Source organism: Musa acuminata, chromosome BXJ1-7 (assembly GCF_036884655.1).
Source record: "Musa acuminata AAA Group cultivar baxijiao chromosome BXJ1-7, Cavendish_Baxijiao_AAA, whole genome shotgun sequence".
Lineage (NCBI taxonomy): Eukaryota > Viridiplantae > Streptophyta > Magnoliopsida > Zingiberales > Musaceae > Musa > Musa acuminata.
Window position 1 is genome coordinate 35,228,911 of NC_088333.1, and position 16,969 is coordinate 35,245,879.

General features: G+C 36.9%; 2 protein-coding genes across 4 annotated transcripts; both read left to right on the forward strand.

Moving 5' to 3' along the window:
- The first annotated feature begins 2,167 nt into the window (after nucleotides 1-2,167).
- Nucleotides 2,168-3,700, forward strand: LOC135679987 (amino acid transporter AVT1I-like). Of its 2 annotated transcripts, XM_065193964.1 has the most exons (4): nucleotides 2,174-2,270; nucleotides 2,359-2,673; nucleotides 2,770-2,966; nucleotides 3,060-3,700. In XM_065193964.1, exons 1-4 carry the CDS (start codon nucleotides 2,195-2,197, stop codon nucleotides 3,570-3,572), a joined length of 1,101 nt encoding a protein of 366 aa, XP_065050036.1. In that variant the 5' UTR covers nucleotides 2,174-2,194; the 3' UTR covers nucleotides 3,573-3,700. The 2 variants fall into 2 exon arrangements, with proteins under 2 accessions (XP_065050035.1, XP_065050036.1); XM_065193963.1 differs by having other exon boundaries at nucleotides 2,168-2,270; nucleotides 2,359-2,966.
- Nucleotides 3,701-10,994: 7,294 nt separating this feature from the next.
- LOC135679115 (probable glucomannan 4-beta-mannosyltransferase 9) lies at nucleotides 10,995-16,797 on the forward strand. Of its 2 annotated transcripts, XM_065192540.1 has the most exons (10): nucleotides 10,996-11,181; nucleotides 11,254-11,624; nucleotides 11,766-11,864; nucleotides 13,103-13,355; nucleotides 14,186-14,296; nucleotides 14,972-15,108; nucleotides 15,663-15,776; nucleotides 15,851-16,050; nucleotides 16,140-16,334; nucleotides 16,538-16,797. In XM_065192540.1, exons 1-10 carry the CDS (start codon nucleotides 11,175-11,177, stop codon nucleotides 16,695-16,697), a joined length of 1,647 nt encoding a protein of 548 aa, XP_065048612.1. In that variant the 5' UTR covers nucleotides 10,996-11,174; the 3' UTR covers nucleotides 16,698-16,797. The 2 variants fall into 2 exon arrangements, with proteins under 2 accessions (XP_065048611.1, XP_065048612.1); XM_065192539.1 differs by having other exon boundaries at nucleotides 10,995-11,624.
- Nucleotides 16,798-16,969: the final 172 nt, after the last annotated feature.

Below are 16,969 nucleotides of genomic sequence, written 5' to 3' on the forward strand. Positions count from 1 at the left end.
TAAGCTTCCCTATAAATACCCTCGCATTCTAAATGGGAGGGAAGACACGAACATAGATAAAAAACCCTCTGCGACTATTCACTAACTTGATCGTCGGAGGGGTCGGGCCGAGCTCCCCCGACCCGACCTTTGTGCAGGTGCGAAGACGGAGGTCTCCCACTAAATGCCTAGGCGAGGAGCCTATTCCCGGAGGAAACGATGACCTCGTTTCGATCGAACTAATGCAATCGGCCACCTCAGCAGTCTCGAGGAATATCGCAGGGAGATCCCCCATCATCCGGACCTGAACCAATCTGCGTCGACTCCGAGGCCACGGCTTAAAGTTGTTTACACTAACATGGGGCGTCTGACGGCGATTTAGCCTCATCGGTGCTCTTTGTGGGTTTAGTATAAATCAGATGTAATAAATAAATAATAATTACACAATATAATCTTCTTCACAAAAAATTGAAGTCCCATAATGTGTCTTATTAGGTGGGCTGCACATATTTTTGTTGCATGTGATCTGATCAGATAACATTAGAGATTCATCAGGATGCATGGTACAATTATAATTACTATACCATATTTATTACAATCGAAGCTAGAAATCACATAAATTGTGCCCTAAAAGAACTTTCATAAATTATGAAATGAGTTATAATATATCTGTTGAGATATTAGACTGGTTAGTGCAGTATTATAAAAGCCTTAAAGAAGTCTCGTTTGGGCGTAAAAGTGCTAAATAATAGTATGCAATAAATTGCATCAAACATGGAGAGTGCTCCATACTTAGTAAGATCTCCTAAGGCTGTTTGGGTTTCTTTTATGTTGTATGCATACATGGAGAACATAAAATTTCTTCCACAAGCAACCCTTCTTCTGGATTGTATGCAAGTTTTGTGCAAGATGATGAAGCTAACACAGAGGTTTCCTCGTCAGTGTTTGGATTCTCTTTTTATACTGTTTGGATTCCTCTCATGTTGCTGCTGAGCGTATCGTTTTCTGGTCTTTTAATTTCTTTTCTTTTTCTTCCATCCTCATCTCTCTTTCTTGGATCACCTCAACTTTTGGAATGAATCAGACTCCTGGCTTTTGTTTTTCTAAAAGAAAAAGAGAGAGAATATAATTTAACCACAATATCACCCTCAAGTAACTTCGTGCGACACATCATGTGGATCTTATTTCGAGATGTAGTGCTTATTTGCAGAGCCTCGCTAGGCCTCGAGGAACTGTTATTAGCTGCCATTTTCCACAGAAGAAAAGGTGTGACCAACCTTTCACCAAAAGAGAACTACGAGTTGCGTAAGGAATTTAATTCCTTGTAATAAAAAAGCAATGCATCACAAGATCTTCATGGATACGATCTCATTTTTCTCTTTAAAAGCTTAATGGTTGATTGTGACCATCATTTCAAGAACGGCATTGCCGACTATCATCTCAAAGTCTCTATAATAGCTCGTGGGTTTTCAACAACGGCTTTCATTTCAAGATAAACTTGGAAGCACCAGAACGTAAACAATGGAGAGAGAGAGAGAGAGAGAGAGAGAGAGAGAGAGAGAGAATAGTTTTGTGTAAAGAAGTGTGCAAAATGCATAATAATCTTGTAACTTCGATTACTCCAGCAAAACTGGAAGCTCCATCACATTGAACAACGCACACGAGTTGAGCTGAGGGATAATGTCATGTTTCCAAACTATGTAGGAAGCTGAAATTGATGCCTGTATCGAATGATCAGAGATATATATTACGGAAATCTGCGAGTACGTATAGCTGTTTCCATACGAATCAGAGTATTATTTACCAGAGAAATAATTTCTTTAGCTTGTCTGATTTAAATAGATTGATCGAAGCATGATTGTCCCATAGTGCCTTGAGCAACATGAGGATGCCCAGAAAACACAGGGCAGTGGCGTTAGATGGGTCTATATCAGCATATAAGCATTTTATCTTTACGGACAGCTTCATCACTGCCACAAGTTCTTCTGCACTGAAGTTTCAGCTCACAAGTGCAAGTCCCTTCCCGCATATGTCGACTTCGCCTTCCTTCTTTTCTGAAGTAGCACACTTCTCTTTCTATCTTTTACTTCTAATGGATATCTACTCATCACCAATAATTGAACTCATGCTCGACAAGCTGCCTTCCTCCCTTTTAAGAACCACCTGCCATTTCGCGCAAACCACCACTGAAGAAGGCATCACCCTAAGGGAGCAGATGGAGTGTGATTTGCCTCCGAAGACTGGCACAAGCTTCTGGAGGACAAGTTTCCATGCTGTCAATGCACTCTCAGGTCCCATGCTTTCCTTCTCAGCACTTGCATTTATTTGATGTTGTATGTTCAATGTGCTCTAGTTACATCAAAGAGTTACGTTTCGCAGGATTCGGAATACTGTCGATTCCCTATGCTGTGTCTCAAGGGGGTTGGTTGAGCATGATACTTCTTTTGACTATCGCAGTCGTCTGCTGCTACACAGGGATACTGCTGCAACGTTGCATGGATTCGAACTCACTGGTTAAGACTTATCCCGACATAGGTGAAATAGCCTTGGGGCACAAGGGAAGGATCCTTGTGTCCGTGTTCCTGTATCTGGAGCTGTATCTTGTGGCGACCGAGTTCCTGATACTAGAAGGTGACAACATGGAGAAGTTGTTCCCACGTAAAAGTTTCGTGATTGCTGGACTCAAGATTGGAGGTAAACAAGCGTTCATTCTCCTTGGAGCTTTTGTGATTTTGCCCACGACATGGCTGCGGAGCTTAGATCTACTGTCTTATGTGTCACTTGGTGGAGTGTTGGCTTCCCTCGTTGTGGTAGCCTCTGTTCTTTGGGCTGGAGCAGTCGATGGCGTAGGATTCCACGAGAGAGGAGTTCTTCTAAACTGGACTGGAATTCCCACTGCTGTCAGCCTTTACGCCTTCTGTTATAGTGGTCATGCCGTTTTCCCCACCATATACGTTCCCATGAAAGACAGAAGGATGTTCCCCATGGTAATTAAGCTGATGCCATTAATATTCCTTCCCTCTTGCCCATATATCACTGCGGGTGTCATAGTTTTGGCTACCCTTTGTTCCATGCTGCAGGTATTGTTCATCACCTTTACACTCTGCACTCTCAACTACAGCTTAATGGCAACAGTAGGCTACCTGATGTACGGTGAAACCTTGAAGTCTCAGATCACACTAAACCTTCAAGCTGGGAAACTGAGCTCAAAGATAGCAATCTGCACGACTCTCATCACTCCGTTCGTGAAGTACGCTTTGCTGGTGACACCCATCGCTCGTGCCATCGAAGATCGGCTGCACGTATCTAAGCATCGGTTGATTAGCCTCGTCATCAGAACTGGTATTGTGATCACCACAGTGGCTGTGGCGTTAAGTGTTCCATTTTTTGGAGACATCGTAGCGCTCACAGGTTCATTTCTGAGCAGCACAGCAACGATGGTGCTGCCCTGTGTGTGTTACCTTAAAATCTTCAAGAACTCCAGGAAATGGAGTTATGAACTGCTGTGCATAGTAGCAATTATTGTGGCTGGCTCTGTGGTTGCAGTGACAGGCACTTATGCTTCGCTGAAGCAGATCATACAGCATCTGTGAACACAGACATTATAAGTAGTATGTTTCTTAGGTTGCTTTTCTCCAAATGAAGAACATAGTTATATATGATATATGTGTAACCAACCATGTAATTATATATTTATATATGATTATGGTAGTTTGCATGAGTCGGCTTCATTGTTATTTTTGAAAATGATTATAGATAATATATTTATAACTCATTCATTTAAGTCAATTTACTAGGGTTTTATTTTGTAGAATTGATAAGGTTGAGTCTTACATAACTTAGAATTAGGCTTTTCATATATGTCGAACTCTAATCTTCTTTGCGTTGGCTGCGGAGTACGGGGATGCTTACGTCTCATATATGTGGGAGTGCTGGCTTCCGTGGTAGAACTTTGTTATTGGCTGCCAAGGGTGACGTTCGAAGCCATCGGGAATGGGATAAAAAGAAATTTTTGTATACAAATAAATAAATACAAGCTGATTATAACATAATAAAATTAAATAAAAATTATAATTAAATAGGATCTTAAGATTTATGTGAAAAATTTTTATAACGTGAAAGGTAAAAAAATCATGGGACAAACTAGATAAAATTTACTATGAGAATAATAAATATATAAATCCTCGAGTCTCTCGTCTAAATCTTAAACAATAATCACAAGAGAATAATTCATTATAAATCTTTCCAAGTAATCATAGTAAGAATTCATTATAAATCTAATCTAACCTAAGATAAATAATATTATTTGGATGATTGAGAACAGCCTCTCCGTTGTTCTTATCTTTTTCCTTTCTTTTTTCTCTTTATTTTTCTACTTTTTCCTTCTCTTTTTCTGAACTATGTTACTGTAGTTTTTCAACCCCTATTTGCAGCCACCACTAGCCCCCTTTTTTAATCTAGGTTAAGAGAAAAAAAGGGGTTATAGTCAAAGTGGGCTATGAGTTATGAAAGTCTATTATGAGTTGAACTAATGGGTCATGTGCCTAATAACCTCCCCCTTCAACTCATAAGGGAGACTATCTCGTGACTCCTCAATGTGAAGCCATGTCAACTAGCTATTGGCATATCTCCTATCTTTCTTTCGATAAGGTTTTTATCAACATGTTTGCTCTATAATCATCTATGTGAATTTTCTGAAGTTGCAACTACTTTTCTTGGAGTATATTTCGAATCCAATGGTATCTGACATCTATATGCTTTAACTTGGAATAAAAAGTTGAGTTCTTACATAAATGAACCACATAGTTTTTTTGTTTCTGCTCCAATTCTTGTAAAAATTCTTTCATCCATAACAGTTTTTTGTAAACCTCTATAGCAGCGATATATTCTACCCCTATAGTTGAGAGAGTGATACACCTTTGTAATCTGGATTGTCATGACATAACCCCCTTTACAAAAGTAAGTATAAAACCTGATGAGGACTTCCTTGTATCAATATCTCTTGCTATATTTGCATCTGTGTAACATGTCAACACAGGTGATCCACCTCGAAAACTTAAATAAACCTTAAAACTCCCATTGAGATATCTAAAAATTCACTTTACTACTGTCTATTGCTCTTTGCTTGGATTTGTAAGAAATCTACTAATAACACCCACTTTATATGTGATGTCCGACCTCGTATATACTAACGCGTACATTAAACTTCCAACTATTGAAGCATAATGAACCTTTTGCATTTTCTTCTTCTTCTTATCACTTCAGGAACTCTACTCTGAGCACAACTTAAAGTGATCGGAAAGAGGAGAACCAATTGGCTTTGCATTGCTCATACTAAACATTTTCAATACTTTCTCGATGTATTTCTCCTATGATAATTAAATCTTCTTATTTTTTTTCTATTACAGAAAATCTATACACCTAGTATTTGCTTTGCTAGCCCCATGTCCGTAAAGGACTCATTCAATTTCTTCTTCAACTTATCAGTTTTAGATATATTTTTTCAAGAATAAGCATGTCATCAACATAAGATAAGAGAATAATAAAATCCTCACTAAACCGTTTGATATACATATATTCTTTTATATCCATATTCAGTCATAAATGAATTAAACTTTCTATACCACTATTTTGGAGCTTGCTTCAACTCATACAAGCTCTTCCTCACCTTGTAGATAAAAAAATTTTTACCTTTGACTTTGAAGCCTTTTGGTTGCTCCATATAAATTTCCTCCCCTAAATTATTATGAAGGAAGGTTGTCTTCATATTTAACTGCTCAACCTCCAAGTCTAGGCCAACAGTAATACCAAAAGCAATACGAATAGAAGATATTTTAATAATATAAGAAAAAATTCTTTCAAAGTCAATACCTTTCATTTGACTAAAGCCTTTATGTTCTTGAGTCTTCAATCTTAAAACCCACTTATTTTTTAAGGTCTTTATTCCCTTTGGTAGTTGTACCAAATCATATATGTGGTTCTTTTGCAGAGCATCTATCTCTTTTTGTAAGCAACTAACCATTTCTTTTTCTGCTCACTTTCAATTGTTTCATTATAACTCTCTGGTTCACTTACATTAGTAAGCATCACATACTCATCTTTAGAGTATCTTATAGAAGGTTAACATTGCTCTCCAACTTCTTCTTGCTTAACATGTCTTGTAGATAGATCAATATTAGACTCTACACCATCTTCTTGCACATCTCCCCCATCACCCTTGGAAGAGTAATTGAGACATAATATGCTAATCCTTCTGCACAAGTCTTGGTTGGTGCCTCCTTCAAATCCTCAAGGGTTTGATCCTCAAAGAAGACCATATCTCTATTTTTAAACACCTTTTGCTTTTCTGAATCCCAAAGCCTGTAACCAAACTGATTATATAAGTAGCCAAGAAAAATATATTCTTTTATCTTTCCATCTAGATTCGACCTCTCATTATTTGGAACGTGTGCAAATGTATAATAACCAAACACTTTCAAATGTCTATATGAAACATTTTTCCCTGACTATACATGCTTTGCAACATTACCATCTAAGGTTGTACAATGTGACAAGTTGATCACATCAACTACATTCTTCAAAGTCTCATCCTAAAACTTTTTAGATAGCTTGGCCTGTGAAAGTATACATCTGATCTTTTTCATTATGCGATTCATCCTCTCCACAATTTTATTGTGGTGAGGTATACTAGAAACTATCATCTCATGTTGGATGCCATATAACTTACAATAATAATCAAACAATCCTATATACTCATCACCATTATCTATCTTATACATTTCAATTGTCTTTCTATCTCCCTTTCAACTTTAGCCTGAAACTCTTTAAAGACATTAATAGCATGATATTTAGTCTTCATAGCATATGTTTAAACTTTTATAGAAAAATCATCTATAAAAATGATAAAATAAAGTATACCACTAATACTAGGAACATTAACAAATCCATCATGAGTTTTATCCTCAAAGGACCACATATATCTGTATAAATACGATTATACATTTTTCTATACAAAGTAGGACTAATAAATGAAACTCTATGTTGCTTACAAATCAAACAATCAGTACAAGGGTATTGATGTAGTATAATAAGAAGCACATGTATGAATCACCTACTCGAGATCCTGATATACATAAGAAAAAAATATCATCACAAGGAGATAAAATCAAATAATTACCATCCTGTATTATAGTTATGGTATTATTTTTTGACTTTGTAGACTCCACTTCTATTCTTTTTTTCTTGCTCTTCTCGTTGATTGCATTAATTCTTATAATTTTCTTTCTCACCATAATTATAATAAATAATATATTTTTTTTATCTTGACTTACTTTTACCCATACGTGAACCATTTTTATTTTTAGATTTTGACGTTCCTCTATTTATTGAAATAAGTGCTTATGAATTAATCTGAGATGTTACAGAATTCTTTTTTTTCAACTCCTCACTCAACAAATTGCTTATTACTTGGCTCTCACAGTGACAATATCATTTGGCACAGAATTATTGAGAGAAACCACTAGTGTCTCCCAACTTTCTAATAATGAACTGAGAAGCAACAATGCCTATAACTCATCATCAATAGACATTTATATAGAGGATAACTAGTTAGTGATACTCTGCATTTCATTCAAATGCTCAGCAATAGAAACACCCTCTTTATATCTCAGGTTCAGAAGTTTTCTGATCGAGAAAGCTTTGTTGACAACCGTTTTTTTTTTCATAGAGACTTTTCAACTTTTTCTAAAAAGAGTACGCAGAACTTTTAGTAGAAACATGGTGAAAAACACTGTCATCGAGCCACTATCGAATAAACTCGATTATTTTTTCGTCTAACCTCTTCCAATCATCATCTGTCATAGTTATGAGTTTTCTACTATCCCCTAGTAAATGTTTATATAAATCTTTGTAATACAAGAGATTTTTCATTCTTGGTTTCCATATCATTCAATTATTTTCATTTAAGCTAATTATGTGAGAAACACTATCAACATCCATGTTCAAACATAAACATTAATTACCACCAAAAATCTTACTCTAATATTGGAATAAAAAGAAACTTTATATATGAATAAATACAAGTATATCATAACATACAACAAAATTAAATAGAAATCATAATTAAATATAATACTAAGATTTATGTGAAAAATGCCTCCAACGTGAAGGGTAAAAATCATAGGGCAAACTAGAGAAAATCCAGTATAAAAATAATGAATATAAAAATCTCAAAGTCTCTTGCCTAAAACCCAAGCAATAATCACAAAAGAATAACTAAGATACAAGAATTACATCACTGTACACAATATCCAAAATCTCTCCAAGTAATCACAACAAGAGTCCACTGTAAATATGATCAGGTGATAACACTGCCTAGATAATTGAGAACAACCTATGAGTTATCCTTTTTTTTCTTTTACTTTTTTCTTCTCTTATTTTTCTACTCTTTCCATCTCTTTTTCTTAACCACGTTGCTGTAATTTTTTAGCTCCTATTCGTAGTCACCACTAGCCCCCTTTTTAGATCTAGATTAAGTGAAAAAAAAGGTTATGACTAAAGTGGATTATGAGTTATTAAAATCTACTGTGAGCTAAACTAATGGGTCATGTGCCCAACAGAGGAGTAGACCTCTAAACGTGAGTGGATTGCCTGTTGCTTTGGGTCTGTATACCATGTAGTGTTCCTCACCACAAGCACTTCAACGAGAGATGAGACTTTACTAAGTTGATGTAATCATTTTCTTCCTCAACCATAATTGATGTAATAAATATTATATATATATATATATATATATATATATGTATATATATAATTCTATATCCTTGAGTCACGCGAATATGTGAACTAGAGATTATTGATATTCTCTCGTCTTCCCTTTAAAAAGACGAATCTAATTTTTCTTATAAATCAGTATTGTTATAACTTTTAGATCCGATGACTATGCGTCCGTAAATCAAATAAAAACTTTCTAAATAACATCAAATGGTATACATCGTAAATTTAAATATATTACTATTTAATTTTAGATTTTTATATTAATTTTTTTAGACATAATAATAATTTTTATGCTCAGGGAGTTTACATGGAATCATTTTTTCCTCACACCATTGATTGATGTCATAAATATCATAGAAAAAATTACATGAGATAAATTTATACAAAAACTTGCTTATAAGTTTATTCAGCACCATCATCTCTCTAAATATGTGTAAATTTCACATCTCTCTATCAATATTTCACCCCAATTATCTCTCAGACATACAAAGATCAAACTCTGAAATAACTTTTCAGATCTTTCAATGCTAATCAATTTTCTAATTACACTCAAAGTTTAATTTAATATTCTAATAATAAAGAAGTTGGCCTTTTATATATAGGTTTAACTTCAATTAGTTCTCAACGCAAACTTATCCTGGTCAGTGTAAAGAGAGAAAAAAATCTTAATCTTTGTCCATTATTAAGTCCAATTTATAAGTAATATATCCGACGAAATGGTCCCTCGAGTAACCCTACAGAAAGATTCGGTGGAATGAGGAAAGGGGGGGAGGTGGTGGGGGTATGATTCTTTGACAAAATGCCACAAAGAAGCACTGTTTCTCGAACACAATGATTGCTGGATGAGCAGAATGCGGATCGTGATGGACAAATCAAGTTGCTCGCGGACATGTCGATTGGTGTCGAGAGGCCGGACCAGCAAACTCTCGTCTTTGTTGCTCGGCGCATATGCTGGTCTCGCAATGCTCCTATGAACTCTGAGTTCATCGGCTAATTACAAAGACGATTATTGAATTGCTGAATGCCAATGCCATCCTCGACGACATGGAAAGGCAAAGGGATGTCATCACTTGGGAGTACAGGGATGCACCGGAAGTGATAAAGAACATGACCCGATAAAGATTTAGGAGTTTAAACTCATTATATACCATTCGATTCTTTCAATCTTACTAGTGTAAGACTATTTTGTTAGTCTTTCTTTTCGATCTCTCCTCACGAGCGTATACTGTTGGTGTTGGTACGAGGACTCTTATAGTTGCATATTTCCACAACCACAAGTGTAATTAGTAGAGGAGAGACATTGAGGCAAATTTTATTGGATGGAGATTCTAAATTCTGTCCACTTTGATAAGAACACATATTATTGCCGACTTTTTGGCAAAAATCTAAGAACAACAAACAAAATGAATTTAATCATGAGAGATACAAGGATGAACAGCAAAAAGAAGTTTCTATTCTTTTTCACTACGAAACAAATGGAGTCGAATTGATCTCCACATCCCTCCTTTTGGTTGTGGTTTCGACGATTTGTTTGTTGACTTCGCGTCTACATTGGTTGTCTGTCTCCACCATCGGTGTGTTTTGTGAATTGATTGTGATGCTGCCATTTCAATACTACACAGTATTCATTACTAGTCGTCTTTGACCATTCTCCAAGTTTCAGTGGCAGAAGCATGCCATCGATGATCGGACAAGCAGAGGCTCTTTCCGCTCATCGGCACCGGTAACACCCACTGACATCAATATATGTGACATAAATTCTCTCCGGTTTCATTTACTCTATGAACCATGCATTGATGATAGATGCCTCCCATCAGCGTCTGCCCCATGCATCTCTAAATACGCACCACATGTTAGGATTGTCATCTACGGACGACTGTGACAAAGAGAGAGATGCATGGTGAGCGAACCGGATTCTCACAAACCAATCCTATCATTCTATCGGTTGTCAAGCTAAAGGTAATTAGTTCTATGCAGCTTCATAATCATTATGTCAGATCGGATCATGCGAGCCACATCTCAATATCTTTATAGGTTTGTACTGTTCACGTCTAAAAGATTACTCCCCGTTTGTTTTCTTTTTGTTGGATCTCGATTTCTCTGATCCCAGAAAGAATCGAAAGTGTTTTTGGATGAAGCTGTACGAGATGGAAGAGTATTTTAATGCACCACATAAAAGCACGGTCGTTTCATGTTTTACTTTTATGTCCAACCATGTGGTGGACAGCTTGGTGGATGGGCGTAGTGCTGTGGAAGCCGGTTGGATCTTCCCTGACCTCAGATTCCGTTGGTTGGATTCAGATCGAACGTTACCTATTGGTTTAGACCACAGAGATGGGAGACACACAGTAGCTCAAAAAGAAGCGCAGGCCAGTGAATGATAGGAGTTTTTCCAGCTGGCTACCGGGAAGTGGAGTTACATGGAAGGTAGTGATGCTTCGTCTACCTCCATGCTACCGATGCGTTCTCCTCACTGGCACTTGGTTTCTCGGCCTGCAGTAGCCAGCGTACCCGGTGACAGTAGCGTGCCACCGTGGAGTGGCAGTGTCCTGGGCGTATTGGCCTCCCTGTGGTCTTCTTCTTCCTTGGAGGAGCTGAAGTTAAGCTTGACATGGAAGCAGGCCGCGGATGCGTGGGTGCAGGTCAGGGCCAACGTGGTGGCGCCGGTGCTTCAGGTGGCGGTGGCGCTGTGCATGCTCATGTCGGTGATGCTCGTCTCGGAGAAGATCTTGATGGGCGCTACCAGCCTCTTCGCCAAGGTGTTCCGGTGGAGGCCGCAGAGGAGGTACAAGTACCATCCCCTGGGGGAGGACATGGAGGTGGGTTATCCCATGGTGCTTGTGCAACTCCCCATGTACAATGAGAAGCAGGTGAGGCCTTTCCTTCTTTCCCCTACTCTTCTGCGCAGCATTCTCCAATAATAGCTAGTTTCTTTGGTTATTGCTTTCTTTGCCCCTTTCCTCTGTCTGCCCCATCCTGTTCGTCTTCTCTCAATCTCTTTTATCTTACAGGTTTACAAGCTTTCTATTGGGGCTGCCTGCGGGCTCTTGTGGCCATCGGATCGCATCATCATCCAAGTGCTGGACGATTCTACAGATCCAGAGATCAAGGTAATTGTTGCCTTTCTTATTTATGAGGTCTCCATTCTTCTTTTATTTCTGCGCATGAGTTGTACGCAGTAAATTTCCAAAGATGCAGTCAATTTTTGGCTGCTTGCTAAATTCCAAGATTGTCTTCCGAGTCATGTGAAGACCTTTGGCCTTTGGTTCCTCAATAAGACTCTTTTAAGGTTTGGGCCAGTGGGTCTCCCTGGCTGTGTTTAGAATCGTTTTAGAAGGGCTCCTGTTTGAATCATAATTGTGGCCTGTTACCAGATGAGCTACTTCTTGGGGTAGTATGTCATTTACCCACCATCAAAGAGCAACTCATTGGTATTTTATTTTTCGGACAACATGCTATGAGCTAGCAGCATCCAGAATCTGACATTACAAATATCATTAGCCCCTTCTTCCTTTAGCATTATCCAGGTGAATAATGAGAGCATTGCCTCCTTATCGACATGTATTGGAACCTTGCATTTGATGTTCAAATCAGAGTTCGGTAAATGACTTGGGGATTTTTTCAGAGCATCTCACTCTTTAGGTTCATGTTTCTTCAGATGTGGGATTTATCTTAATAATTTGGTGTAGTGCCACTGTAAATGACAAAACCATAAATAAGGGACTCTGAATCCTTAATCCCAATCTAAAGACTGTGTAGTGCTGCATAATATGCGAGTGCTATGCTGCTTAATATTTTTTAGAATTTTTCTCATACTTATGACACATTCATTAATGACCTCCTAAGTGCAATGCAACAATACAATGAGTTTCATCTACCAAGTAAATGTCAAATGTTACAATTGCTTTTTTTTTTTTCCTATGTGTTGGGAGATGTATTAACTAGATAAGCTAGTTTCAGACATATTGGATGACCTTTACAAAGTGACTATGTATTTGTCAAGTTTAATGATTCACATTATGATTTGGACCTATGAAGAACCATGAGGCTCTATATACTACTTCTATTCAAGAACAAAAAATATACAGATCTTCTTGTTCCATTCTGTAATTCCTAAGTTAGCTATATATTGTCTGGGTACTGTTGTATACTGACTATAAGTTGGTAATGTGGACAAAGGTCGGTCATACTATCATTTGAATTCAAATTTGAGAACGGATCATATTGACAAAAAGTAGTATCTCACTAGATCAGTTTGTGATCTACTGTTCATCTCTTTCTTTAATTGGCTTCTTTGGAGGTTCAGACTCACCAATTTAATATGTGTCTTGTTGTTTTCAAGCTATAGAATTTAGTAGAGCTAGAGTGCAAGACATGGAAAGGCAAAGGGTTCAACATAAAGTATGAGATAAGGGACAACAGACATGGATATAAAGCAGGTGCTTTGAAAGAAGGGATGAAGCACAGTTATGTGGGTCACTGTGACTTCGTTGCCATCTTTGATGCTGATTTTCAACCCGAAGCAGATTTCTTGATGCAAACAGTTCCTTTTCTCATTCACAATCCAGATATTTGTCTCGTGCAAACACGATGGAAATTTGGTATGTAAAACATTTTGGTCACTTCATTCTATAGAAAGAATAAGATTACAAGATATATGAGGAAATATATAACCTGATATTTACAGCTAGAAGAGTCAATGTTTAAATGCTTATTTTTTGAAGGCTTTCGTGGTTGACATACTTGAAGTTGTAGTGGTATGAGTCATTTGGGGTTAAGTTTTGACCACCATAATTGACATTCATATATGCCTTCTCAATGTCTCATCTCATATGAATCAAGATATATGAGGAAATATATAACCTGATATTTACAGCTAGAAGAGTCAATGTTTAAATGCTTATTTTTTGAAGGCTTTCGTGGTTGACATACTTGAAGTTGTAGTGGTATGAGTCATTTGTGGTTAAGTTTTGACCACCATAATTGACATTCATATATGCCTTCTCAATGTCTCATCTCATATGAATGTTGTTATTTTGTGATCTTGATGTTGTAATTCAGATATGTGGAACGGGCCATATAAAAGCATGTCAAATTATGATGTACTTTATGTTAAAGAAGATGAAGGGCCAATCACAGGGAACCGGTGCATGAACATAATCATTCTGATTTTGTGGCCTGTATTGATTGGGTTACGAAGATTCTAGTCCTTGCACTACTTAGATGTCTAATATCTATTGTTATAACCATATATCTAGCTTCATATATTGAGGTCACTCTTTAAATTAAAATTCAATTACCTTGGAAATGGCTTTCCATTTCAGGGTGAATTCAGTCTTCTTTTTCCTCCAGTGGTATCTTTTTGGTTGATTAAATTTATACAATTAAATATTGCAAGTTTAATTCACAGAATAATGCAATGATCTTGTAGTGAACTCCAATGAGTGTATGATGACAAGAATACAGGAGATGTCAATGGACTACCATTTTAAGGTTGAACAAGAATCGGGTTCAACAATGCACTCCTTCTTTGGCTTCAATGGTAAGTAATCATCTAAGATTTCTGAATTTCCTTTGGCATATATGAAAAATGTTTTTCCATTTACCAGTGTAAACCATAATAAATTTCTCAACAATCATCATCAAATGCACCTTGTTGAACTAAATATGACCACTGATGAACTAAAAGTGCAATGGCTACTAGACCTAATGAATTTGAGCAGGCAACTTTCTTCTTTCATGGATATCTAAACATATCAAAGTCAAAAAAATCCATCCTATACCTATAAAAGTATTTCCTAAATTCATGCTTACTTAGAGATGGTCAAGTTCATTTTTGACATAATTTAAAATTTATATCTTGGGAAATATCACACTTATATATGACCCATACCTGCAACAATGTGCCACACCTTGCGTTACTCTACCTATTTATTTTCATTTTTACTGCTTTTATTTTTCTCTGTAATTTTTGGCCAGGTTAAAAGATAAGAGATTGTCTCTTCTCTGAGCTTGTGAGAGTTTAAATTGCTTCAGCTGTTTGAATTCATTTTGTTATCTTGCTCAATTATCTCAATCACTCCAAGAGCTTAATCGGCTACTTATTTATCTAGATAATGACAATTTAGGGCAACCAATCATATAACGAATAAACAAATAGATAATCCAAATTATAGAATGGCATTTACAGGCATATTATTTTTCACTTTCTCATCAGGAACTGCTGGTGTTTGGAGAATATCAGCTCTTGAGGAAGCAGGAGGTTGGAAAGATCGAACAACCGTAGAAGATATGGATTTAGCAGTACGAGCAACTCTTTGTGGTTGGAAATTTGTCTATTTAGGCAATGTTAAGGTACTAGTTCATTTGATAATGCACAATTAATATTTTTATCATCTGAAAGTTGTGATATTGATAAAAGATTAAGCATAAACAAGTTGCTTGTTAAACAGTCACTATACAGGAATGCTTATATATATAACCTACCTGGGTCATATTTTTCTCTTATATTTAGTCATTGAAAAGAGGGTAAATGATTTCACTTATCTCTCAAAGACAATGAGAAATTAATATTTATAATCATAGAACCATATGGTATTCTTTTCACTATTATCATGCCTTAAAGGTCTAGTAGCAGAATCCCGGGCTGTCTTTGAGTAAACAAAGAGATCACATGTTTTTCACCTAATATGTCCAATTCATTATTTTGTATTAAATATAAACGATGCCCACAAACGAGTTTGTTTATTACCTGATCACGTACCACGAATTGATAAATTCATGATCCAATCCATATAATGAATCACAATTTTGGGCAATTCCATAGTTATAGCTGTTAAAAATTTTCTGAAGCTGCAAATTCAACTCTGTTTCCTTTAAAGCGATGACAGCTTAATCTTCTATTGCAGGTGAAAAGTGAATTGCCAAGTACACTGAAGGCATTACGTAGTCAGCAATTTCGATGGTCTTGTGGTCCAGCAAATTTGTTTAGGAAGATCCACAAAGAGATACTAAAGACAAAGGTTACAAATTTATGATCATTGGATCCATCTGTCTTCATGTAATTTAACATGTTTTGTTCTTCTTGATGTTGCAGAAAGTATCACCAAGGAAGAAAATCTATCTGATATACAGCTTTTTCATCGTTCGGCGGATTATATCCCATACCGTGACATTTATGTTCTACTGTGTCGTCATACCATCTTCAGTTTTTGTACCCGAGGTCAAAGTTTCTACATGGGGTGTGGTCTACATCCCCACAACTATTACCATCTTGAATTCAGTTGGAACTCCAAGGTCTGGACCTTATGCTTTCAGTAGACACATTCTGTAGTTGCTGTAATGCTGCTTAAGTTCTCTTCTGATACCAATCTCTCTGAATACAGCTCATTTCATCTATTATTATTCTGGATCTTCTTCGAGAACGTCATGTCAATGCATCGAATGAGAGCTGTGTGGACCGGCCTGCTTGAGACGGGTAAAGTGAATGAATGGGTAGTCACCAAGAAACTAGGAAGCAAATTGAATGAACAGAAAACAGAGGAACCTCTCAAGCAAACTCGATTGAGCATCTCCGGAAGGTAATTTCCGCACCTTCTTTAATTTGCAGCACATGTCTATCGATTTTGTTGGTGAACACTGCAAACATCTCTTTCAGAGTCTCAAAACTTCTCATGCTTGAAATGTCGTGAAAGACTTACACACCTACTTTGTCGAAAGCTCGCTACTCTTAATTAGTTCAGTTATTCGATAGCTAATCGTTAACTTCATCGTTTTGTATCAGGATTCTTCTTCCTGAGCTTGGCATGGCACTGTATCTCTTCGTATGTGCATGTTACGACCTGAGGTATGGCAAGAACAACTACTTCTTTTACATCTACCCGCAGGCCATTACATTCTTCATTGTGGGTATTGGTTATGTTGGGACTCTTGTTCCCAGCTAACCTGTTATTCTTCTTGACATAATTCAACAGCAAACATTTAAATGGGGCGCATTTGTTAACTAGCCTCTCGTTTCTGAAACATGAAGGTAGAGGTTTTCTACATTATCTTGTTCGTTTTTGTCGATTTTCACTTATCGCGATCCCCTAACCTTTCGGATACCTGCCTAAAACATGTTTTGGCAAGAAATGTATCATTGGATTCATTAAGATGCATCTACAAACAAGAAGAGACCACCATTATTTAGTAAAGCTTCTTCTCTAACCGATGACCG